This window comes from Sycon ciliatum, chromosome 1, assembly GCF_964019385.1.
Source record: "Sycon ciliatum chromosome 1, ocSycCili1.1, whole genome shotgun sequence".
Taxonomy (NCBI): Eukaryota; Metazoa; Porifera; class Calcarea; order Leucosolenida; family Sycettidae; genus Sycon; species Sycon ciliatum.
Window position 1 is genome coordinate 63,863,982 of NC_088643.1, and position 25,341 is coordinate 63,889,322.

The 25,341-nt window shown below is 47.2% G+C and overlaps 2 protein-coding genes across 2 annotated transcripts; both read left to right on the forward strand.

Annotated features, from left to right (window-relative positions):
* Positions 1–38: 38 nt before the first annotated feature.
* Positions 39–13,443, forward strand: LOC135804826 (mucin-19-like). The gene is made up of 15 exons (XM_065318785.1): positions 39–307; positions 959–1,403; positions 2,180–2,326; positions 3,034–3,165; positions 3,787–3,933; positions 4,314–4,454; positions 4,963–5,112; positions 5,343–5,861; positions 6,391–6,537; positions 7,250–7,576; positions 7,829–7,960; positions 8,914–9,087; positions 9,329–9,544; positions 11,610–11,795; positions 12,385–13,443. The coding sequence occupies exons 2-15, from the start codon at positions 1,008–1,010 to the stop codon at positions 12,934–12,936; spliced, it is 3,366 nt and encodes a 1,121-aa protein (XP_065174857.1). The 5' UTR covers positions 39–307; positions 959–1,007; the 3' UTR covers positions 12,937–13,443.
* A 2,592-nt stretch (positions 13,444–16,035) lies between these two features.
* On the forward strand, positions 16,036–22,622 carry LOC135804827 (ribosomal RNA small subunit methyltransferase NEP1-like). Its single transcript, XM_065318786.1, has 7 exons — positions 16,036–16,297; positions 17,920–18,021; positions 18,363–18,504; positions 18,638–18,696; positions 18,859–18,910; positions 19,072–19,169; positions 22,195–22,622. The coding sequence occupies exons 1-7, from the start codon at positions 16,169–16,171 to the stop codon at positions 22,306–22,308; spliced, it is 696 nt and encodes a 231-aa protein (XP_065174858.1). The 5' UTR covers positions 16,036–16,168; the 3' UTR covers positions 22,309–22,622.
* Positions 22,623–25,341: the final 2,719 nt, after the last annotated feature.

The window sequence follows — 25,341 nt, forward strand, 5'->3', positions numbered from 1 at the left end:
CTACACCGACGCGACGTCAGCTACAAAGCGAGCAGTCGAGCAACGAGGTGTGCTTGATGGCATCGATGTTGAACTGATAATAATAAGCTGAGCTCTTGCTTCTCGCTTGAAAAGTGAAAGAGTCTGGTTTCATCTTGGGAGATTGTTTTATTTTGTAAGTTCCGAAGTAGTACTAGTAGAAAATCATCAGGTTTGGATTAGTTGTGGAGCATTGATTTCGTGCATGGGGTGACATCCGTTGGGCTGGACTATTGTCAGTATTGCATCCATTCTGGCGAAGGAAGAAAATCAATTTACGTCTAATGAGGTAAGTCTAGGGAAATTCTGTGCCATATCTTGACTTGTACTTTTCTTTACTCTTCGTTGCTAATCGAGCTCACCAATTCTTGCTGGAAAGAAGAGGTGACTTCCGTAGAGAGGGAGAGTGAGCCCCTTGGCCTTGGCTTCCGTCTCTTTTCAGCTGCAAAAATACAAAATTTAATAATAATTATACAGCTGATTGAAAATGTAGAGTTCAACTTTGCACTGAAAGTGAGAGCAATTTCCAGCGTATCCAAAACATATCAAGGTGGCAGCACATAATACAGAGTCACTGTAGGGGTATCCCTTGATCTACTGGAGTAAAGTTAGCTGTACTAACGAGTCTCTACAGAACTTTATCTGCAGTAGGTTGGTGAATTCCCCCAGTCATGACGCAGCACTATCATCGAAAATTGAGACATTCCCTGTCAAGGGGTTTTCATTCTTTTGGAGAGAAAAGCACAGCTATTGCATTGGAAAACACCGATTTTATTGTGTGGTTCTATAAATCTGGGCAATGAGCCGACTTGCTTCTATGTCTTCAATCAGTTCATTCGACTGCATGCATTCATAGTATTCTCTCGTTGAAATGCTTATACATGTTTGATTGACCCATTCTTCTCCTGGGTTTCTTTCTGCTTATGTTATTGTGCTGTAGATGTCTAGTCATTCGTAGCCCCTGGTGATTAGTGTGTGTGCAATCTGTGATGGATGATGATTTTGGTTCCTTTGCCACGGCTGACGCCAGTGCCTCGGCGAGTGGTGATACACCGTCGTTCGCCGCTTTTGGCAGTTTCGCTGGAGAGACCGCAGTACCGCCAGCTGTGACCAGTCAATCAGCGTCTGCGTTTGCCGACTTTGGTGATTTCGGAGGCTTTGGCGGTGCTGGTAGTAGCAGTGCTGTGAAAACAGAGGGTGCGGCAACGAATTCGCTAGCGAATGACTTTGGTAGTTTTGGAGGCAACGAGCGACCAACCACGAATAATGGTCTCTCCGCAGGAGGAAACGATTCATCTTCCTTTGGTGACTTGAGTGGATTCTCAATGGCACCTGCGTCAAGTGGTCTTGGCAATGCAGGAGCTCTTGGACAAGTCACTAGCAATGTACGTAGCTCCTGGTATTGTTCTGTAGCCAGTCTTGCCTTGCTTGTCTGGTCATCTCGACTTCTTGGCATTGCTGATTCTTTGCAATGCAATAGTACACTGTCCGTATAGGAAATAAACTGCATACGTGTGCGGTGCCAGCTGCCCGGCCTGAACAAAGTACATGTACATTCAAATTGTGACAATTTTGCAGACCGAATTATTTGTCCCAACATGTGAATTTCCTCCCCAGATGTTACGTTTAGTTCCCAAGCCCGGATTTGATGCGCTCACACTCCTTGTTTCCACTCGAGTTAGGTCTGACAGATTTTGGCTGAACCGGGTTAAAGAAGATAATGACATGAGTTCATGCACACGCCTCGTGCTTGTTTTCCTATGCGTGGACGTTTTCAGAATCCTGAGGGCTGTAACCTGTGACCAAAATCAGATGGATACTTTGGAAGTTTTTGGGTGATTGCAGGTGTGATGCTACTCCCTGTATACAGTGAAAAAGAGACCTTCACACGGTGGTCGCTTTGTACAGGTGATCCCGTTATCTAGGTTCACATCAGTCGAACTGATACCCATTGGTCCTGTTTGTAGTGGTCTCCTGGGACAGCCTTTTGAGCGTGGTCGTCTGGACAGGTTTTACTATATTTGGTCTCTCTCTCCAGTTTTGGTCCGACAATTGCTTGGTGTTATCACCCTTCATCCTTCAGTGCTCATTCTTGTTGCTGTTGTTGCTCTTTTGCTCATTCTTGTTCTTGTTTTTGTGGTCACTAATTTCTCCTCTTAAGGCATCTACCCAAGCTAGTTCTGGTATGGACTTCGGTGACTTCGGCAGTGACCCGGCACCGGCTGCAGATTCTGGTTTGTTTTCGGGAATCGGTGGCGGCAGCGGGAACTTGGACAATGCAGCAAACTCGATGGGATCGTCTCGAAAGGTATGGCTGTAACTTACGACGGTGTCCATGTGCCTATGATAATGTGGTATGCGACGTCGCGAACAGTTTGCTTGTGGAGCAGTGTGCAAGTGTGAGTAGTGCCAGCAGATGTCCTGCCAGTTTGGAAAGTTCTGTCTCGGAACGGCCAGGCCCTTGTGTTTTGTTTGTGTTTAAAATTGTTATTGTATACAATACCAAGAGTACATAACCCCCAAGAGTGTGCAAGGTTTCGCTGGCAAACAGTGCAAAGTGACCACCAGAGAGTTGAACTCAAAGCTGGGTTCCGCACAACCCTGTATCTATCATGCACAGAGTGCGAATAATGTGTACGGGTTCATCACTTGATGTGAAGTTCTGCCGTCGCAGACCCCATAGCTGGAGTTGCACACTCTTGGGGGCTATGTACTCTTGACAATACATATTATTATCAGTCAGACTGCTTGAATCACTTTCAAAATGATACGGCTTTTCGTCATTTCTTTCGTGGCTCAACTCACTAGATGTTTCTGCCCAACTACAGTGCTGGCAACTGAAATCCGACCCCCTTGGATTTCAGTTGCCAGCACTGTACATGTAGTGTATTACACGTTGCTGAGCGGCTCCAGTTAGAACGTGAACATTCTAGCCGTTGCTACTGGTTTGCAATTTTGTTATAATTATCATTATTTCGATTTTGTGCACTGTCTGTTCGTCTTGATTGATTGCAGGATTCATCTGCGAATACAATGCTGGGCGGTTTTGGAGGTGTAGGTGGTCTGATGGAAACAACTACATCATCAGCTGCGACGTCTCAGTCACTGAGTGATGGTGTAGCATCGGGTCTGCGTGGTTCTGAGCAGGTATGGCAATCAGTGTGCGAGCTCGCGCGCGCTTGTGTGTGTGTGTGTGTGGTGTGTGAGGCTGAGTAGTCTTTGGTGCTGCTAGTGTATATTGGTCCAGATTTCACTTGCCTCACCTTTAGCTGTGTGTGTCCATTGTGTATTATTCTTTGTATGTTATACTAATTTCAAATTTGGACTTCATGGAGAATTTTTTTAGGAAATTAGAGGCCACATGCCACGTACTGCTCTTTTCTCTCCCAAACTCAACACTTGCAAGCCAGATATGAAAGAAAGAAAAAATCATCAGTCACACCACCGGGACTCGAACCAGGGACCTTGCTATTCGCGAGCAATGCTCTAACCAACTGAGCTACAGTATGACTCTTATCCACATCTGGCTTGCAAGTGTTGAGTTTGGGAGAGAAAAGAGCAGTACGTGGCATGTTATACTAAGCATGAACATATGGGCATGTTCCAGTGCACAGTGTGTGGATCATGGTGAGAGTTGGTGTCAGAGATATCAAACCAGGAATGTCTTGATGTACGATTGCTGATCGTGCGAGGTGGTAATCGGCCTTGGAGTAAATTATTCCGTGTGTGTTTGTGTGTATATGCGCGTGTGTCTGTGTCTGTGTCCAGGCATCTGCCGCTGACGCCACAAAATCAGGCGCTGACTTTGGCGACTTTGGTGATTTTTCGTCCTCTGTGTCGGGCCCAGCACATGATGCAGGGGCCTCCATGGATTTTGGCGGGTTCTCTGGACTATCATCTGTCAGTGAAAATAAGGTGCTTATCATGCCAATGTTGATTGTTGATTGCTTCTATCCAAGTTTTGCAGTGAGGCTAGTGCGAGAACTCCATAACGACTGTGTGAGAAATTGAAAGAAAATTCTGGGGACACACCGCCATTGTCATGTTTGGTCTCTATCACTTTCATGGAATCGTTGATTGAAGTTCTTTCGATGTCGCTGTGCGCGTGGTCTTAAAGAAAAGATAGCGTCTTCCCGTCGCTATTCATGTGCTTTACTTGTGTGTTTGTATTGAATTGACAGTGTACTGCTGTTGACCTATCTCCCCACACCATTACCATAAAAGCATGTCAAGAATTTCTCTTTTTAGTCCAAGCCTGGTCTGGGTGTTTTATATAATTATATCTTTCCTCACAGCCTGCCGGAAGTGCAACTGGTGACACTTCAGGTAGCATGGGCTTTGATGCGTTCGGCTCGGCAATGTCCGGCGGCAGTGCTTCTCCTGCGAACCCCCTTTTCGAATCCAGTGGACTTCAGTCTGGCTCTCCGCGAACAGAGGTCAGTAGTTGTCCAGGTCCGGGCTTACGCAGTTACAACTTGGGCATGATGGGGTGCTATTCCCTAAATGAATGGTTGGAGAGCCTATTAGTAACGGCCATTGGGATTCGGCCGTTCAGGTTTGATTTTTTCTCCAGTACATGTACACATGTGCACAAACATGAACATTGCACGTCAGTGAAAAGAGTTTTATTTGTTCACTTATGTATTCTAACCAAGAATCAATCAAAATTATCAGAATTTTGGTTATGATGGCTGTTTTCTAAAATCGCAAAAACAAGAATACTAGGGGGTTGTTCTCACTTTCTAACTTGCTTGTACTTGCTACCTCCTTGTCCGAATCGAAATCCTTCTTCCAATGCGTTAACAAAACTGAGAAAATACAGTCATGAAACCGAGTTGCATGCGCACCAGTCGTCTAGATTGGGCAGCTACCCATGTTCTATGGCTGTGTGTGCCATAATCCTACATCTCATTCTGCACTTTAACTCCGTGTGTTGGGCAACAGGTGAAAAGCTCTGGAGCAGCTGTTGGTGGCTTGGATGCTGGCTTTGGCGATTTCAGCTCAGTGTCAGCTGCTGGTGCTGGCAACAGCCCCGTCATGTCCGGCTTGGGATCCGCCAATTCACAATCAGCATCCCCAGCTCTCTCGGCTAAGGTAAGTGTACCCTAAACCCGGTCTGAATACATCAATCATTCATCAGGTTATATCTCGAAGGACTGAAAATGCCTTGGGTGTTTTTTTAGCAATCCTTTTGGCCGTGATGGCCGTGGCTAATCCAAGAGATTATGATCTATCGAGTAGTCAGCTGCAATGGTGCTTAGCTGACGAAAGTACTTTGATTATGACACTACAGATTTTCGTGTGTGTGTGTCTGTGTGGTGCAGGGTGCTAGCATAATGAGCAAAGCTGACGACGGTAGCTTTGGTGATTTCGGCTCTGCCATGTCTGGTGCCTCGCCGTCAACCTCAGCTCGTGACTCGATGAAAGGTGATGATGGTAGCTTTGGGGGCTTCGGCTCTGCAATGTCTGGTGCATCTAACTCTGGTCACAATTCATTCAAAGCTGGTGAGGGTGGCTTCGGGGACTTTGGCTCTGCGGCTGCATTAGACTCGGGCCTCACTTCAATCAAAGGTGATAATGGTGGCTTTGGGGACTTTGGCTCAGCAATGTCCGGTGCAGTATCATCAGGCTCTGCTCGCGACTCGCTCAAGCCTGAGGGCGGTGGCTTTGGGGACTTTGGCTCAACAATGTCCGGTGCCGTGTCATCAGGCTCTGCTCGCGACTCGCTCAAGGCTGATGACGGTGGCTTTGGAGACTTTGGCTCCTCTATGGCGAGCGCACCGTCTAACACGGGTGCTGGCATGGGCAGCTTTTCAATGGAGTCGCCCAGCTTGAAGCCTAAGGTGTGTTGGTGTATTGGCGCTTCTTTCGGACATGAATGTATTCGCTGACACTCTAGGTGTTTTAAGTTGTACTGTGTTCCAACTCACTGTACCCTTGATGTAGAGCATTAGGTTACTACATTGTAGTAGGTCTAACAAATTTCAGCAATGAGTACTATCCCGTCTCATATATAAGCCTCTTTTAGATAAAAGCCTGATTTTCACAAGGCACTGTTAGCACACAAGCCTGGTTTGAATAGAAGCCTTGCCCTGACTTTGACTACCACAGGAATAAGCCCTGCTTTTACCTGTGGCATTTTGGTATGACAATGAGCACACCAACAAGTACCATGGCTGGTCTTAATACTTGTATTTCTTTACTGTTTTTGTAGCTTTCTCATCAGAGGCTGTTGTTGGTGCACCTATTTGCGTGTTTATTGCCCTGATCTGTTTCCTGTGTTCGCACAAATTATTCTAGCGAGTTACAAACCATAAGTTTGAATTTGTCGCTTCTGCTTTCTGCTTTTCCTGTCGGTTGTGCTTTGGACAGGGTGAAACTTCTATCGTATCATCTGATGCCGATTTTGGTGGCTTTGGAGCGTTCGGGTCTGCATCAGCTACGTCCAATGGCAACTCCACCGCTGATGCCGATTTTGGCGGTTTTGGTTCAGCAGTGCCTAATGCCGGCACCACTGCGGTAAGGTTTTTGCCCTTTCACCAGAGCGAGGTTTGAAGCATGAAAAAAGCCTTGCTGGAGAGTATGATTGTTGTGGCAAACAACCTTGTCAGGGCGCGTTTGTTGCAGTGCAATCTATACCACATTAATTTGCTTGTACGCGCACTAGCACTTGAAAGAGTGGACAGCTCAATGAAATCCGGGCGCCGTGAGTCAGCTAGCACCTAGCGCTATGTAACCCCAGCAGTGAATCCCGGGCACCGTGAGTCAGCTAGCGCCGAGCGCTATGTAACCCCAGCAGTGAATCCCGGACGCCGTGAGTCAGCTAGCACCTAGCGCTATGTAACCCCAGCAGTGAATCTGCCAGCACTGGGTAGTGAGTCAGTTAGCACCTAGCGCTATGTAACCCCAGCAGTGAATCTGGCAGCACTGGGTAGTGAGTCAGCTAGCACCGAGCGCTATGTAACCCCCAGCAGTGAATCCCGGGCGTCATGAGTCAGCTAGCACCGAGCGCTATGTAGCCCCAGCAGTGAATCCCGGGCGTCGTGAGTCAGCTAGCGCCTAGCGCTATGTAACCCCAGCAGTGTATCTGCCAGCACTGGGTAGTGCACTGGTGCAGGGATTACTTATTTATGAACCCGGGTTTTCATTGAGCACGGCTGTACATCACTGTTTAAAAGTATGGATCCATGAACTGTAGTTTCTCTGTCTTCTTCTTCTGCTGTGCTAACAGGTGATAGAGAGTGTGGACGGTGCTGGTACTGTGTCCTCTGGCAGCTCTGCGGCAGCATCGGCGGATTCCTTTGGAGCATTTGGTGGCACGGCTGCACCAGTTGCCAGCCAATCTGACAAGCCCGCGGCGGATGGAAACGAGGACAAAGATGATTTTGGCTCCTTTTCTGCTGGGGGTAATGGCAGCTCTGCCGCTGCTGCTGCTGCTGCTCCTGGTGATGATGATGGGTTTGGCGACTTTGGGTCCTTTTCGACCAGCCAAACAGCAGACAACACATCATCTGCTGCTTTCACGAATCAATCAGTTAACTCAACACCGGCCGTATCGGTAGGTGTAACCGTATGATAGCGTGTAGCTTCTCATGGTTTGTGTGCGTTCTTTTTTCTTCCTTTTCTGTGTATTGTTGATGTCCGACTGTAGTGGTCACGGGTATTTTTGGCCTGTGTTGTGATCAGTCGGTGGAGAGAAAGGGGAAGCGTGGTCGCAGCTCAGAGCTTCACGTTGTTCACGGTCACCAGGCAACCTTGTGTTCTGGCCATGATTGTTTTGTGCCTATGCTTCCAATTCTGCATGCCTCAGACCACCGGTGCCTCCATCTCGAGTGCCATGCCTGCTGACGATAAAGACGACTTTGGTGGGTTTGGTGGCTTCAGCACATCGACTGCAGGTGGATCGTCAGGTGGATTTGGTGCGTTTGGTGCTGCACCTGTGGTAAGTGCTGCAAGAGTGATGTTTGTTGCTGTTAGCCTGTAGTTACTGCTACTTCTGCTGCTCTTGGGTGAGCCTTTATTCACTTGTTGGGAGTGTTTATGAACTGTACTCATGAGCTGGTTTCTCATCATACATTTACTGTGCTGGCAACCTACGAAAACCATCCAAGCAAGTACTGTCGTGGACATGGTAATCCGGTCGCACGTCTAGCGGCCCCAGGGCGCTGGCCATGCAGCCGTGGATAACGTGGACATGCATTATGCGCTGCAGCGCGCTGGCCGCATCGGATCAACATGACTTTGTGCACTGCACGTTCTGTACGCACTGAGGGCGCTGGCCCCGGTCAATCGACTGGATTTCCATGTCCGCTACAGTATGATCAAGCTCTCCGCAACCTGTGGACTGTTTGCCCGGTGTGCCGGTAGTTTGACTGTCTGTCATGTAATGCAGTTTGGTTGATAATACGATAGCAGACCGTGCCCTGGATATTCTCCTTGTCTGCAGTTCATACAATGTGATTGAGCTGCAGCAATTAGCAGTATACTGTTAACCTGGAAATTTAGCAAGAGGGAAACCTTGGGAGTTTCCAATGCTTGACGTCGTTTAGTAACTCAATGTCACTTCAGCTAGTCCTCCTTGTTGCGATATCAAAATTGTTGTCTCCTCGCCGATTATTTAGAAACTTTGAGATTTTAGCAGATAGACCGAGTTTGCACAGTTTTGAAATTGTGAATTGCTAGTGCTCCATGTGTACTTTAATAGGCAAATTTGCAATTTCTTCAATCACTAAGTAGAAAATACAAAACTGCTGAAAGACCATCTGAATGTAATCGCTGGATATACTAAGTATCCGTTGCTAAAATTGGCCGGTTTGCGGTACTCGATAATCACTTCACACAATCAACCTGTAAGTATGCCTTTTCCTGTGGTTTCACTCAATATTTCTTGTGCAGGCATCGTCGGGTAGTGGCCCCAATGCTGGCACTGCAGACGATGATGACGATGAGTTTGGAGGATTTGGTGGGTTCGATTCGGGCAAGTCGGCTGCACCTGCAACGGCAGCAGCAAGTTCAACTGGCAGCGGTGCATTCGGTGCTTTTGCAGCGCCAGCAAGCACTGGCTTCCAGGTAGGTGTGCTTAGCATTGAACAGGGTATTTGTGTTGGCATCACCTTCGATTGCCGATAAACAGTTCTTTAGTTGGGACCTTCGGGAAAGACGGCTCTGTATTTTTACCGCTTTTCTGGCTCTGAATTTCGTCTGTAGTGTAGTAGCAGTAGCAGTAGCATGCTACAGACTGTGTGCTTGTTTTTTACAGCATGTGCTTGACACTGGCAGTTATGCAATCTGCTCTTGTAATCTCCTGAAGGGTGCATCAGCATCGTCAGCAAAGCCTGCACCCGCTGATGATGACGACGACGAGTTTGGTGGATTCGGCTCGTTCTCGACCCCGTCTACGGGCGCTGCCAGTGCTTTTGCTAGTGCCCCTGCACCGGCTGTGGCCGCAGCCCCGGCACCTGCACCGGTCGCTGCACCTGCCGCTGTTCCAGCGACTGCTGCCAAGTCCTTTGCTTCGGCACGTGAGGTACGCTTACAACTTAAGATGTCTAACTGAAATCCGGACTGGTGTGCACTGCCCATGACACTGGCTGTGTTGGCGTTGCCCGCGGGGGCATTCCCGTATTACACATAGCCGATGTACACTTTGTAACATTGTGAGATGCAACCAAAGAGGATTGCTGATGCTCAATGTGTATATCCGTCTGTACTTCACTTGTCATAGCTGTGCAATGATTGTGTTTAGCACCTTTGACTGTTATGTTTGTGTATCATATGGGTGCATGGATTGTGCAATGAGTTTTTGAAAAACACGTCTACTTATACAGTCAACCTCGTGAATAACGACCCAGGGTATACCAACAACTTAACGACACAATCTTCAGCCGTAGTGACCGTTTGACTGCATTCTTTCAACCTCGCCAATAACGACAAGTCGCGAGGAACAGCACTTTTCTCATGTGCGATCGAGGGTCGTTATTCGAAAGGTTGACTGGATGGTAGAGTTTAAGTTTGCTGCTACATTGTTGGTGGCAGGTGAAATCAAACCGCATCCAGGCGCGTACGCAGGGTCACCTCTACATTATAGGGGGGGGGGGGGTTCCAACCGAATCACAAACAATGAGTTTTAACCCTTCTAAAATTAAAGCCCTAGGAAATTTTCAAAATTCTGCATTTTTTTCGTGTTCCTTGGATCATAACTTCAGTTCTACTCCGTGCTCAATCTTGATAATCTTGGGCTTCCTGGAAGTGGAAAGGTATCCAGGAGAGGAAGAGAATGAGGCCTACCATGATAGCCAGGACACTGTAAACATGGTACATATGTACTTCACAAGTACAGTCAACTTCGCTTATAACGACACTCGGCGGGGCATCAGAAAAGTGTCCTTATTCGCGAAGTGTCGTCGTTATACCCGAAGTCTCATTATATGTATTACAGTTGGATGGGACTTTGCTCTGGGCATGGAAATTCTGTCGTTATTCGCGAATTGTCGAATTGCGAAGTTGACTGTATATCGAGCGCTAGAGTGCAGCGACAGTGCGAAAAATGCCCCGAACTTGCCAAATTTACCCAAACGCGTCCTGCTCCAGCTACAGTAAACCTGTCAAGGCAACCACCAATACGTCGAGTGTCCAAGGGGACCACTACCACCAGCACGAAGTATTATCACTTCCAGTCAAATGACCTTGGATAAGGAGACTACCTGTACCATGTACACAGCGACCACATTTTGAAGGTCCCTTGAGCGGTCGCCTTAGAAAAGTTTCACTGTACAGTATTTTCGTTTTCATCGATCGCAGAGTTTCGATTTTTTTCGCTGTGCACTCTTCAAAATATCACAATTGAAGCCCTTGCAAATTTGAGCAAGTCAGGGTGACAAAAAGTCTCAAATTCTCTCGATACTCAAGTCGCACTGTGCGCTCTTGAAATTGCCGAGATCGTAGCTCAACTTACGAATGATTTATCTCAAGAACCATTGATCGCAGCGCTTCACGAATTGTTTCTACCGACAGCTGCGAATTTTCTATTCGACCTGGATGTTTGGATTGTTGGATTTGAGCGAGATTTGACTGAGTTACGATCTGTTGAAGTTTTGCATTCTTGTCAGATCAACCACGCACCCTACCAAACAATGCCCCAAATCGTTGCTCGTTTGCAACATTTGGGGGTTTCCGGGCAACGGGACCCCCCCCCCCCCTTGCGCACGCGCCTGGCGTCACACGGACCTGTGCAGTGAATCATGCACCTTTGCCTTATCAATGGGGTTGGATTTCATCTTGCCACCCCTTTTGGGCCCATCCGGCCTTATCGATTAGTTTTCGCAGAACAAACAAGTTTAGATCCGCCTCTTTCAGCTATCAATATTTTTCAAAACGAAACTCCTCGACCCACCCACCCATAAACGAAATGTTTTCGTTCCGTATAGAAGATCGATGATTATGGGTGGCCCCTTACATGTGCAATACACCTGTCGAGGAATGAAATGGACACAATTCTAGTGCCTGATGTCTCAAAGCAGACGTTTAGCGGTTGTGTGCTCTACTTCTTTGGGCCAATTCAAGTTTTGCTGTGCTCTGGTTTGATGCTCCAGGCACTGACGACTAGCTTCCCAGCTCAATCATCGTCCCCGCTGTCCCAAGCTCAACCCTCAGGTCTTCAGTCGTCGCTGGCCAGTGGTGGCCCGTGGGCAGAGCTTGGTCGGGTCGGTGAGCGCCCGCTGGCATCCTTTGACAAGATGGCAACTCGGATTCGCTGTGACTTCCTCGGTGCTCTGAAGGTGAGTGTAGTGCATGGTATTCTTGTTTGCAGCCAGTAGTGTCTGTCATGTGTTGTGTGCTCTGATCAGGAGCTGTTTACTGTAAACCCTGAAGCTTTTGCGATCTGGAATCCTTAGCGGTGTTCGCGATGGGTGTAAAATTGAAAAGTAAGCCGGCGCGAAATGTACAACTGTAGTAAAGAAACTGAGAGCATTGACTCCAATCGCAAACGTCTCCAGAAGCAAATGTGTGCTGGCAAATGGCGGACTAAAACCGGCGCACATGTTTCCCGGTTTACAGTACATGTACGTGTCTCTGACTCTACTTTATCCATCGGGCTAGGTGTGGCTGTTGCTGGAGGTCATAGAAATGGGAGATGATGACTAAAGAACAGGGCATGGCAGCAGGCGTGATCTAAATGCAATCTGTCGCAGCTTGGTCACTTTGATTCTTGACCTACTGCTGATGGTCACAAGTTGCATGGCTTGTTTTCACAGCACATTGGTATGAACCAATTTCTTCTTGTTCCAGTCTGCATGCGTTGTTTTTGAGTTACATTGCTGTGTGGTTGCATGATGGCTTGCTTGTATGACTGTGAACACGCTACAGGTGGAAGGATCTCTGATTGGCGTACAATCAGGCCAACACCAGGTACCAGCCTTTGCAGCAGGCCTCGGTTTGCTGCAACCGTCCGGCAGCCCAGCTCTTTCGCATAGCACCGCCGTGTCGCCCAGCGGCGATGATCCATTCTCGTTGGACACGAGACCCGTGACGCCGCTGGATCTTTTCGGAACTAGTACGGCGTCTTCGGGTCGTGCCACCCATGACGATGGCTACCCTCAGCCGCACGTGCCGATGGGCGCTTCTGCTCTTCTTGACTTGACATTTGAGGCCAGCGCAGGTAACACCGGTGCGTCTGCAGCTACCGTTATCTCTGATCCACTGCTGCAGAGTGACCTGATGGGCTTGGATCTGACATTCAGTGCCGATGTGCCACCTCCGGTTGAAGAGGAGCTCCCGCAGTCTACGGTAACGAGCCAGCTGCCGAAGACCAAGGAGCTAAGTCCTGAGATGGAGCGCATGATTGATTCACTGCCTGACCTCTCATTCATGCTGTCCAAGGTGTTGATGTTTCCTGCTGTGTTGACATCTAATGCGTAGTTCTGCTATGGTCTCTACGCGTGTACATATCAGTCTTCCTGGATCTGCTATTTTCATATTTATTTTTAGTACCTGCTGCTCTGCATTCCAAACTCCCTCTTCCTTGTGTTTTGCAGAGAGCCAGAGACGCTTTTTATTTCATTGTTGTCGCTGAAACTGCACTTTACTTTGATGTGACACTCCCTCCATCTTTTGGCATGCTTGCCCCCTTGCAAGTTGTGTTCATGTCAGTCTAGTTCTGTTGGAAGCATGTAAATGCAGCTCCAGTTTTTGGGCAAATTATATAATTCAACTGAGTGAAGCACATTGTATACATATTTTTACCTAGGATTTTTGATTTCTTGTAGCTCACATCCGGAGTGTCTTGTACATTCAATTGCTATATGCACAAAAATGCGAATTTATTATTATTGTACACAACAACTAGCAATTTCCGATTAGGATTTTATTGCTGCTGATGCTGCTGCAGCTTTACTGCCGATTGTGGGGAAAAATATGCCAGTCGAATCTTGTTTTGTTTGTTGTAGATTTAACCAAGAATACCTAACCCCCCCCCCCCCCCCCCCCGAAGGGGGGGGGGTATGTGCTCTTGATCTAACATTACATGCCTCTCAAAAGTAGGAAAATTTGTCCGGTACAATACCGGTATCAGCAAGTGTGCAACTGACTTCTTACCCGGGTTAAGGGTCACACCGGATTAGGGATCGGGGGTGGGGGGGGGGGGGGGGAGCCCTTGGCACGTACATTGTGCGGGTGATCCTTATACCGGGATTTAATTTCCGGCCCAAGGGGGTTCCGAGGAAGCCTTAATTTTTTTCGCTCCAAACTATTTTTATGGGGTCCATCTACTCACAATAAATCGTTCTGCGCACCTTTTTGCCCATCCCTGTACAACTGAGTCCAGCTATGTCCGCGCAGAGTTAGGTAGATCCCTAACCCGGGTTCTACTCTACATCACAAATCTCCAGGAAAAGCACCTCCGTATCTGCAACATTCTGCAGAAGTGTTGGCGGACACTGCTGGATTCCGCGGAAATCCTACAATCCACGACATGGAATCAACGGAGGACAGTAGCATACACCCTATGTACTCAAAATAGGCCTTGGCAAGAGAACAAGTAACGTCAAGAGTACATAACCCCTCTTGGTAACGCCATGAACAAGAAGTACACCAGTGCTCGTACATGTACATGCAGCATGTGCTGGGCGATGGACAAGTAACTGCAGTACACATGGTACATCCGTATTGCATACCAATGCTGAACTGAGGTTCCCAAGCAAGCAGCATGAAGAGATGACCCAACACAACAGCTAGTGAACACATGGAGGGTCTGTCACTATTCCAAGTTCCATGCAGTCGGCACTAAGCGGTTGATAGCATGTACGCATCACATACTCATGAACCCTATATTACTAGCTGCTGCAAAACACAAGCATGTGATCCTGCATGTGGGTTCCATCATGAAGACTTACAAAGTAATAAGAGATTTGAATGTAGGAACTTCCGAAAATGTTGACAGAACCCTTGACAGCGCAGCATGTGCTCACACTCTTTACCAGTGCTCTGGTACTGTGTTGAGCAATTTAGCTTTCTTCAGGAGCAATCTCAGGGAACAAAACGTAAGATGGGAAACCCTCTCTAAAATACCAAATAAATAGAAAATATAATTATGGGAGATGACCGAAAAAAGAGGGCGGAGAAATCCTGGACAAACGCGGCTCAAGGAAGCTGGCAAAGAACAGCAGCAGTACGTTGAAGCTCACACCATGAAACTCCACTGTGTAAGCAGACATTACTTCTCTTGTTGGAGGAGTTCTGTGACCTACAATATATAGCCGTGCTGGATGTTTTGCCACCTACAGCATCCCATTGCACGAATCGCTCCATTGAAGTGGAATGGGGCTGGCCATGTTGCGGCAAATCATGAGCGTAGCTTGGGAAATGGCCAGCGCCATCGACATACACAGACCTGCTATGGCAACAAGCTCTCATGGGGCCTTCACCATCTCCCACACTTGTTGGAGTCAGAGACCTAGCAGGTGAGATATGGTCGTTGATCACTGTAGACCAGTGGTTTCTTGCAGGAGAATACAGGCTCGGTGAGCATGTTGAGGGCCATCATTACACTGAGTAGATAGTCACCTGACCCACTTGATGTTATGTGTACCAGTCTACCAGGCACCTGATGCATACCTAGTACCAAAATGAAAGAGGCAGCATTACGTGGTGGCCGGATGTCAGACTGGCCACTTCTCCTCTTCGAAAAGCACATTCCACGTGACGTGTGTCTGGTATATGTGAAGGGAACCGCCTTCATCTCACTTTCGATTCTCTTTCTGCGTGAATGAATCCGCATCCACACTCCTTTTCGCTGATGGCTCCGAAACTTCATCACCGCCACCACCCATAATAGACGCGGCGCGCTTGACCGCTGACACTGACTCGGACCCGGTGCTGGAATCTACGTGATTGGTGGCAGTAGATTGCGTGTAGTGGACTGGCTTCGATGACACTACAGCAGAGGGCAGAACTGACCGTGGGGGAATTTCACCGACAGGCACTTTTGGTGCAAACACTCCTGTTTGGTTCTCTCGGTCCTTTTCCAGCTGATCACGCTTCTCCGAGATCAAGTCTCGACGGGCTAATTCATCTGCACTTCTGAGAAATTCTGGTCGCTTTGTGTTCATCAGAACACTCATTGGAGAAGGCAGCTTTTCCTTGTCATTAGATAAAAGCTCTTTTTCTTGATTACGGGACTTTGTCCCAGTGGAAGGTGTCGTGATCTCCTCTACCTCATCCTCGGAAGAGGAACAATCTCCAGCATCAAAGAAGGATCCAAGGGACGACATGGCTCTCTTCACAGTTCAGAGTAGCCGTAGAGTTTCTTGCCAACCAAGAAAAAATGAAAACGTGATACGATCGAGTCGTACTTCTTTTTGTTCTGGTCATTGAACACTGAGCTGAAATCGTATTCAAAAGTTCGAATTAGCACGTGCACCCAAGTACACGGAGATATGTGACTATGACAACAGAAATGGCGTCTCAAACTTCTCATTTTGAGGCGATCAGGTGAAAATGTTTTCGTTGAGTTTTTTTTTATGTTCTGTTCACTTTGAAATTAGAAATCTGATCTTGCAGCTTGTTTGCAACTGGAAACACTGGTATTTGTTACAAGTAGGTTTCGAAGGTCGTATCATCCAAGACTGATCACTTTCTTGCCATTACTATCAGCATGTCTAAGCGTCGACATCTTGAGGACCAGGACGAGAAGCCTGCAAAGCTACCCAAGACATTACACGAACGTGAAACAGATCGGAGAGTCATCGTGGTGTTGGAGAAGGCCTCACTTGAAACTGTCAAGGTATGATCTGGATAGCTGTTCTTAGGTTAGCTTGTGCACATGCGACAAACCATCATGGGTTGTGCCTGTATGTTCTACGACTTATCCTAAGCTCTCAAGAATATTCCTACTGTACTAATGTCGAACATGCTGCATGTTCAAACTGCAATAATTATCACATTGCGAGTCAACTTTGGGCAGTACCAAGGGGTCGTATATACCCAGGACATGCCATGAAAAATCTCGAGCAATGCTTTGCATCACAACTCACGGGGATGTCCCTATGAAGAAACGGGTGGCAAATATTCACTGGCACGGCTAGTGTTTAGTACCACTGAACAAAATTGTACACATTTTGCTTCTAGAAACAAAGGGTGAACTCTCTTCCATCATGACCTGGATTCATTGAATTGATATCTCATTTTGAAGGATTCTCGAGAGGCATATGGATGCCTATCAAAGGGAGTCTCCTGGGGAAAGGAAAGGAAGGTGGCTGTTATGAGAGAGGGAGGAAGGGACATGGCAAGGTGAAAAAATAAAATACAAACAGGAACAGCAGAAGCTACTTGCAAACATTTAGTATACCTTGCACAGAATACTCGTGGTGCAGATAGTGTCTACGCACAGCAACAGTAAATCGGCTAGCGGATGTCAGACAGCGGATTTCTTCTGGCAGCTTATTCCAGGCAACACTGAGATGAAGTAGAGGGGATTGAGTGAAGTATGTACCAGACTTAGGGAGAACATAACTTAGAAGATGGATGGCGACTACTACGGGATACGGAAAAAGAGATATGTTGCAACAATGATGGGTATCGGGAAAAAGCGTGGTGGAAGTAAGCGAAAACGTGGTGGAAGTAAACGAGAGATTCATGCCCGGTTGAGTTTTGCCCTCCTGCGTGCCAGTGTTGCATGTCTCCGAGGTGCCCGCCGACCGATCCATTGCCATCACCTTGTCTATGCTTCTGCAGCGCTGGCGGTTGCTGAAGCTCGTACTGTGATCTGATCACAGGAACAGTATTGTGTGGGGAATGAACGGATTCTTGTCGTCACGTGTACAGTGTGTTCCTATCTCATTGCTTTTTCACCCTCCTGTTCTGGCATGATCCATGTTTTATTCCCGTAGCTAAGCAAAAGACGTTACTTCAGTAACGTCTTTTGCTAGCCAGGGTCCACACAGCTTTAATTCCGTGTTTGTTTGTTTGTTTGTGCCATCGGCATGCCTGGCGCTATCCCGTACCTGCCCTGTACCGTACCATCAAAGACATCAATACGGTGTTGTACGGTGTAAGGATGTCGTATAGCATGTCGTACAACAGTACGATGAAATTGTGGGAGAAACCAGCGACTGCTTGGGAACGATGAACATTCAGTCTTATTGTGAGTGAGAGTCAGGCCAAGTTTCTGAAGATCAGTAGCGAGTGCTATACTGGCAGTTATAAAATTGATACCCATGCTGTGCGAAGTGCGCATACATGCTGCAATGCAAGAGGTCTTTTCATCGTTTTGGGAGTCCCTACATTCGATTCTTGGTTAAGGAATGTGCTGTAAGTCTGAGCATGTTCAAAAATTTTTAACTGCATTGTATACCATATGTAGTTTTTGACATGCTCCTGGGCTTGTTCAACTGAATGTTTTTTTAGGTCGGCACCAAGTTTGAATTGCTGAATTGTGATGATCACAAGCCGCAGTTGAAGAAGCTCGGCAGAGAGCCCGGAGAAGCGCGTCCAGACATCACACATCAGGTGAGAATTCCGATCATGCATGCCCGCCAATTTTAGAACGGTTGAATTTTTGCCCCATGACCAACAGACTGCTGTGCATTTTGATTTCTGGTCATCGATTACTAGTATGACATTGCCTCGGTGGGTGTATGTGTCTACTAGTCTTTGTTTGTTTGTGTGCATGTTTGTACATATGTATGCGTGTGTGTGTGCTCTGTTTGTGTGCGTGTAGTGCACTTTAAGAATTCTTCTCTTGTACTGTGTTTTCTCGTAGTGTTTTGGCCAGTTGTGGACGGCTTATCCAGATAATGCACTGTGTGTTGACTTTGCATGTTTGTGTTGTGATTGTGTTGTTCGTGTAGTGCCTGATGATGCTACTTGACAGCCCGCTGAACAGAGCTGGCCGATTGCAGGTATACATCCACACGACCCGCAATGTTCTCATTGAAATCAATCCGCACACAAGATTGCCGCGAACGTTCAGTCGATTCTGTGGACTTATGGGTGAGTTGACTATTTGCTATCTTGTTTTGCGTCCACTTTATGATCTGTTCAGTCTGATGAATGAGATCACCGCTCTGCAAGCATGCCGCTGTATAGCTGCTCTGCTGTTGTGTTCTTTCCGTCTTCTATACAGTACAACTGCTGCACAAGCTGTCCATTCATGCTTCTGATGGACCACACAAGCTGCTCAAGGTAAGCGCATCTCACAGCTCTGATTGAAGTGTATCGCACAAATTCAGTTGTCGTATACCCAGGTGCATGCCCCCACCCACACTGCTTTGCCGAATGAAGGGAGTTCAGTTTAATTGAACACACATTTGTACATGCTATGATTCTTTTGATCTTTTCCTGCAGGTTATCAAAAATCCAGTCACAGATCACCTGCCGACGAAATGTCCCCGAATCTGTAAGTTACACATTGAATATCTAGAAACCCGGCATCGGAAATTGTTCGTTAAAGATACCAGTATCTTTCTCTTTCGTTTAGGTAATTTCGAGAATATATTCCTTGAATTTGATCCTGATGATCCTGGTTTCTTCGTTTCCCCTCTGTTTGCACAATACCAGTGATGTCTTTTGCTGCGGACGAGTGTGTACATCCACACCACATGGTGCCGGCCGACTCGCCCGTGGTGTTCGTGATTGGTGCTATGGCTCACGGAAAGGTAAGTTGGTGGTGCTGCTCATCGGTTTTATTTTGTTTGATGAAGAAAGGAGAGGGCCTGTGAGAATCTGGGAATTTTAGACAGAGGTCAATTCTTATTTGCCAGAATACTAGTACAAGTAGCCAGGTAGTCTTTGCGCAATTGGAGGCACGTTGGTTATGTTGGTTGCTGTACTGTGAAGCACACATTGATGCGAACCTGATGGTATCGTGGAGTGAGAGCTGTTTGCTATGGCAATCACAATACAGTCAGACCACACTTATCCGGTCCTCTTTTATCTGGATCCCTCGCCATCCAGAAGAAAATCGTTGGTTACCGACTTACAGCATAATTATGTCATGCATACATACAGTATGTGTGTTCGATTATCAGGTTCCCTCACCTATCCGGATATTTTTGCGGAAAACGGATGTGGTTCAGCGAGGTCTGGCTGTAGTATATCCCTGTCATCATTGCCATTGGGTGCAAAGTGATCACTTACCAGAGAGAGGTCCAACAGGCATGTGCACCTGAGAATCTAGTGGAGCAGATGATCGAAAAGAACCCAATCGTCGATAGGAGAGTTTGGCCGGGATGGAGGGTCCGAGGAATTATCTATGAAATATCAGCGCCACCACATAGTGATCTGGTGAGTTCCCACAACGCTACCCCATCACTATCATCGCATATCGCTCGTATGGACTGCTTGCAAGCACCCAAAGTGTGTACTTCGCACTATTCGTACAGTTCCAGCAGTAACATTGGCCCTCTGGTGCGCAGGATGTTCCCAGATAGTGAAATTGCAGGCAACTTCTCTTGTGGTGAACGCAAATGCGGCTATCACTGTACTTATGGCCTAGGTACATACTTCCAAGACCTGCTGCAGAAGCAAGTCAACAAGGCAGAGTCATTCGTGGTGCTATTTGACGAGAGCCACAATTATTTCAAGACGAAAGCCAACCAGATGGACGTTCACGTACATCTCTGGAGTTGCGCTCAAACAATGAATCTATTGTTGACATCTGCAGCTGTGGCGTACACGTTGTGCACAGGGCTTTCCAGGATGGACCTAGAACGTCTGGATGGGGCCTGATTGCGCTGTTGAAGGCTCTCTTCTATTGTTTCAAGGACAGCCCTGCAAGACGAGAAGACTTCACAAGAGTTACAGAGTCCGGTGTCTTTCCTCTGAAATTTTGCTCGCACCGATGGGTAGAAAATCTACCTGTAGCAGAGAGAGAGCTACAAGCATGTGGTACAGCATCCTGGTTTTCGTTACTCGTGGAAACGGCAAAACCCTGAAGGTCCTGGCTTGTGACTCGAAACTGATGAAGCATGTTTGTGCTGCTGCAAGCAGGAAGAGTCGAAGGCGGGGAATTTAGTTATGAAGACATCCTGAAAGAGTATCCGGGTGTTCTCATCAAGCTGAAGTGCTTTGCTTCGATTGCAAGAGAGGTGCAGCCATTCCTCACCAAGTTTCAGACTGACTGCCCAATGGTGCCATTCCTGCGTAGTGCTCTGGAGTCCATGCTACGTAGCCTCCTGAGCCGCATTGTGAAGCAGGATAACCTCAGTGCCAGCTCCTCCACGGTTCGCCTGATGGCCATCGATATCATTGATGAGTCAGTTCTTCTGCCATTAACCAATGTCCACATGGGATTTGCTGCAGAGGAGCATGCACGGCAGCTTATCAGTGGCAAGAAGAGCAGCCAACTTCAGTGCCGCGATCTGAGAGCCCAGTGCAGGGACTTTGTTGTTGCATTGGTAGTAAAGTTGAATGAAAAGTCACCACTCTCCTTTCCACTGGTTCGTTCTGCCTCCTGCCTTGACCCACGCAAGATGGCTGTGTCTTCGGGGAAGGAAGAGTGCATGAAACTGATGAAGTGTGTTTGTGCTGCTTTTTAACGAAGCAGAAAGAGTCGAAGGCGGGGAATTTGGTCATGAAGACATCCTGAAAGAGTACAGCAACTTCCTCTCCTCGGTCATCCCTCTGAAGAGGTCTGCATATGCTGCATTCGATCCGACCTCAGCAGATGCACGCATTGGCCACCTGCTTTGGACCGACATGGCCAGCAACCCCAGGTATGCGAAGCTGTGGAAGCTTGTTCGTAACCTCCTGCTACTCTCTCATGGGCAGGCTACTGGCGAGAGAGGTTTCAGCATGAACCGCCAGGTGGAGGCTGACAATCTGTCAGAAGCTGGGTTTATTGCACGGCGCTCAATTTGCGACCGCGTTGCTGCAGTTAGTGGCATTGAGCATGTTGATGTGTCATCACCTGCTATCCTCCTGGCTGCCAGCTCTGCACGCCAGGTATACCAGCGACGCCTGGACAAGCAGTGTAGAGAGGAACAGGACACTGCTCAGTCCAGGAAGCGGAAGGTTGCGGAGGAGGTTGGCGCGTGCAGAAAGAAAAAGAAGCAACTGGAGGACACCATCTCATCACTCTCTTTATCTGCAGATGAGTTCTCGGAGAACGTGGAACAGACCGGCGACCTCACTTGGGTGTGCAAGTCCAACAGCATGCGTCGTACTATGAAAACGAAGGCTGCGGAGCCTCGTTAATGCTCAATAGAACTGAGCTAGCATTGTCTTTTAGTGTGTTTTTTTTTTTTTGGTTTTCTCTCTTTACTGTGGCTCTCCCACCAATTACCTTTTCATTCTTTTTTCATTTCTAGTTTTATTTGTATCTTTATGGTCTTCTTCTTATATCTTTTAGTTATGGTCATCACACTGTGACTCTCTTAATGCTCTTGATGCTCGCTCGGTCACATGTACGGTGCCCGTAATAAAATCGTTTCCTATGTCTTTAGTGTGTAGTTTCTGCCGTAGCGTTACGTGCTGTTCATATAGAATAGGTTCCGTGCGGTTGTTTGCTGTACGATTGGTCGCTTGAAAATATCCTGAAAAGTCCTCAAATCTTGGTTTTTTGTGTCGCAAAATATGCTTGAACTTCAAATGTCTGTGTGCGGACCCTGATCTTGCTCATGTCACATGGCCTTCAAGAGCTCACGCTGCCTGGTATGCCCCTCTATGTACTGTCCTGTCCAGGTCGAAATTGATTATGCGACGCGAGAGGCCAGTGTCAGTGAGTACCCATTGTCGGCTGCTATTGCTTGTACGAAGGTCTGCTGCGCGGCCGAGCTCAAGTGGGGCATCCTCTAAAGGAAGAAGGAAGCAGCAAACAACCCGCTTTACGAGATGGTCAGTGGGACCCGCGTGATGCAGTGTAGTCACATGTATCTTATACATAGCTGTACATATGTGTAAATATGATGTAAGACAAGGTGTAACGTTAGACGCTGCTTGGATTGTTATCTTGCTTCCCCTCTGTGGCTAAAACCTTACCACTGTACATACTGTAGCCAGGATTGGATTGCATACCGTGTTTTACATATTATTATTTTTTTGTGCTCTACTGCTGGCAACACTTTTCAGAGCTGTGCTATAACTTGGTGATGACTTGAACATTCTTTCAACTTTTGATGGGCAAGGATGTGTGAGGGAGGATGGCAAGATCTCAGCCTGTCCTGATCCACAGCCAGCAGTAGCTGCAAGATTCTGATTTAGGGCCACATGCCACACACTCAAACACGCATGTTCAGGTACAAGTACATGTATACTCTCTGAAGTCCATGCTCATGAGTAAAGTTTGGGACGATGCACATGTAGCAGTCCAGTATTCACAGGTACAGATGTCAATAACAATAGACTGTTGGCACTGATGCTAACAAATAATGGTGGTAAACTAGCGCAACTGCTGATGGGTGCTAACAAGAGTACATGAAAACCAGCATGTGCAGCTTGGGGCTTTTTCTACTATGGGTGTCTGTCACGGCGGAAAATTACATTATATTTGGTGCAGATCTGAGGCGGGAAGTGGCGTAGTGCGTACAACTGAGCTGGCAGTTGTGCAGAAAGAAACCTGCTTGTACGCACTACATCACTAAAATAATGATGTAATCACGGGATTTCGCAGTGACAGCAACCCATCCAAGCTGCACACTCTGGTTTTCATGTACTCTTGTTGCTAAGTATCCAATACTGTTGCTGTTAACAACAGTAAAAATAAACTCTCTGGGGCCCTGGGAGTTTATTTTTACTGTTAGTGCTAGCCTTAGTTCACACCCCTCTGATCTGGAAGTACTTCACACCAAAGCTGGAGCTGTGGTCAGCCATAGGGACGGTGATCGGGGTACTGGACCCGCCCTTTTCAGGTGCTAATAGGGTATTCACACAACAAGCAAATCCACGTGCACCGGAACGTTGCTATGGTATTTTTTACCTGTGAACGAGAAAAGTGGCTGAAAAGTGCAAGCGAGCTGGAGGCCCACTTTCACGATAATCGTGGTGTGCACGAGTACATTTTAACCAAAAAGCGCGAAACTAGACTTGATTTTTACGCGGCTCTTTTCAACATGATAATTATTATATGCGTGTTTTGAAAATTTGAAATACCCATGGCTACTGGTCGGTGAAGCATTCAAAAATGCAAATGTGCCTGTCGTCGAGTGCAGCCGTGTGAATCCACACAGTCACTTTTCTCGTATATCACTCCCTGTAAAACGTGCAAGCGCCTGTCGTGTGAATCGCGTATTAGGCTATTGCTCGTCACTCCTGCAGTCTAGGCGGGCTTTTTATTTTATTTTTCTACGAAATCCACATATCTCCATTCTCCAGACACTGGGGTGAATAATGGAGTGTGGTGGTGGGGCCCATTATGCTCGGCCGACCAGAGGTCTCGGCTTCATAGCTCCATAGGCGCAACAAAAGGAGATCGGGTGGGGAGGATGAAGTTGAAAAAGAAAACAGAAGAAAGAAAATGAAAAGATTATATTGCTCAATGAGCAAAAGAATAAGGTGAGTATTGACATAAACGCTGTTAGACTTTTAAATTCAACAGGAGACTGTCTGTGAAGGGAGGTTAGGTCCAAGCAGCGTAGGACACTATAGTGTACCCTCTTACTCGCGTATGCTACGAGTGGCCCAGTGCCAGTTTGTTCTGAGGAGATGGTGATAAGCTGCTGTCTTGAACTTTTGGATGTTCTTTGAGTGAAATGGGTGGGGAATTGATACCATCGCCCCTTCTAGCATTTATGTGCTCCTGTCCTCCACCCCTGATCATCTATACATCGTCCGCACTCATCTCTTTAGCCAGTCCCCACTGCCAATGCCCGCGGCCAGTCCACATGGCCAATCATTGCAGCAAGTCCCTATGGCCAGTTCCTGTGGCCAGTCCCTGTAGCCAGTCCAAATGGACAGTCCCAGTCCTTGTGTAGTCGTATACCAGTAAAACCTTTCTGCACTTATCAGCATTGCACGCACGTCAAAATATCTTTTGAGGCATCACAACGTCTGAATTTACCCCAGCCGTGAAACCTTGGTAACACACGCGACCCACATGCACCCTGACATTTTGTCTTTGCCGTTCGCCAGTAGTACAAAAGTAAACCGCAGGCCAAAGTTTTTCAAAGAGGCAAATGATGCATGATTTAGCCATCTGCATGTGAGAGCAACAACTATCGTTCGATTTCTTTCTTGAAAACCCCAATCGTCCAAAGTATCTCACCTGTCAACTTTTGTTGGTTTACAGTGCTAGTAGCCCTAAGCCTGTCGACTGTATCTTCCATTACATGTAGCCCTTGGCGGATTATGCTGGCATAATCTTCGGATTTTGTCTAAAAGTTATGACCAGGTATGAAAGGACTTCTGAGACCAGATGGTCGGCATAACCTTGCGATGCTGGCTGAAGATGAATTCTCCAGGCATATTTAGGCTTGTTACAGGAAATAACCTGGTGAATGTTACCCCTTATAAGCCGTGCTGTCATGGTGCCAGAGTTGTTGTAACGTTGCAAAGTGCAACAAGAGTGCAAGGGTAGAGTATGGCGCCATCATTGGCATAATGTAGCATAATGGCACTGGCATAATGGAAAGCAAAATTCAGCAATTAACCGAGCATAATCCGCCAAGGGCTGTGTGTACTGAGTTCACCATACCATTAGATTGGACCGCAGCATAGTATAGCACCATCATTGGCATAATTCCAGCACCATGTAACATAATCACTGCCATAATCTGGGCATAATGGAAACAGAATTCAGCAATTTACCGAGCATAATCCTCCAAGGGTTATGTACCTCCATCACGTCAGTACCGGTATGCTGCAAAAGGTAATGCACACAACGTAAGTACTGTT

Excerpts from the sequence above, each read along its gene's own strand:
- LOC135804827 (XM_065318786.1), top strand. The coding sequence starts at position 16,169 with ATGTCTAAGCGTCGACATCTTGAGGACCAGGACGAGAAGCCTGCAAAG. Across the intron at positions 18,505-18,637 it reads TCGATTCTGTGGACTTATGG|TACAACTGCTGCACAAGCTG; the intron begins GTGAGTTGACTA and ends TCTTCTATACAG. Across the intron at positions 19,170-22,194 it reads GTGCTATGGCTCACGGAAAG|GTCGAAATTGATTATGCGAC; the intron begins GTAAGTTGGTGG and ends TGTCCTGTCCAG.
- LOC135804826 (XM_065318785.1), top strand. The coding sequence starts at position 1,008 with ATGGATGATGATTTTGGTTCCTTTGCCACGGCTGACGCCAGTGCCTCG. Across the intron at positions 1,404-2,179 it reads TTGGACAAGTCACTAGCAAT|GCATCTACCCAAGCTAGTTC; the intron begins GTACGTAGCTCC and ends TCTCCTCTTAAG. Across the intron at positions 3,934-4,313 it reads CATCTGTCAGTGAAAATAAG|CCTGCCGGAAGTGCAACTGG; the intron begins GTGCTTATCATG and ends CTTTCCTCACAG.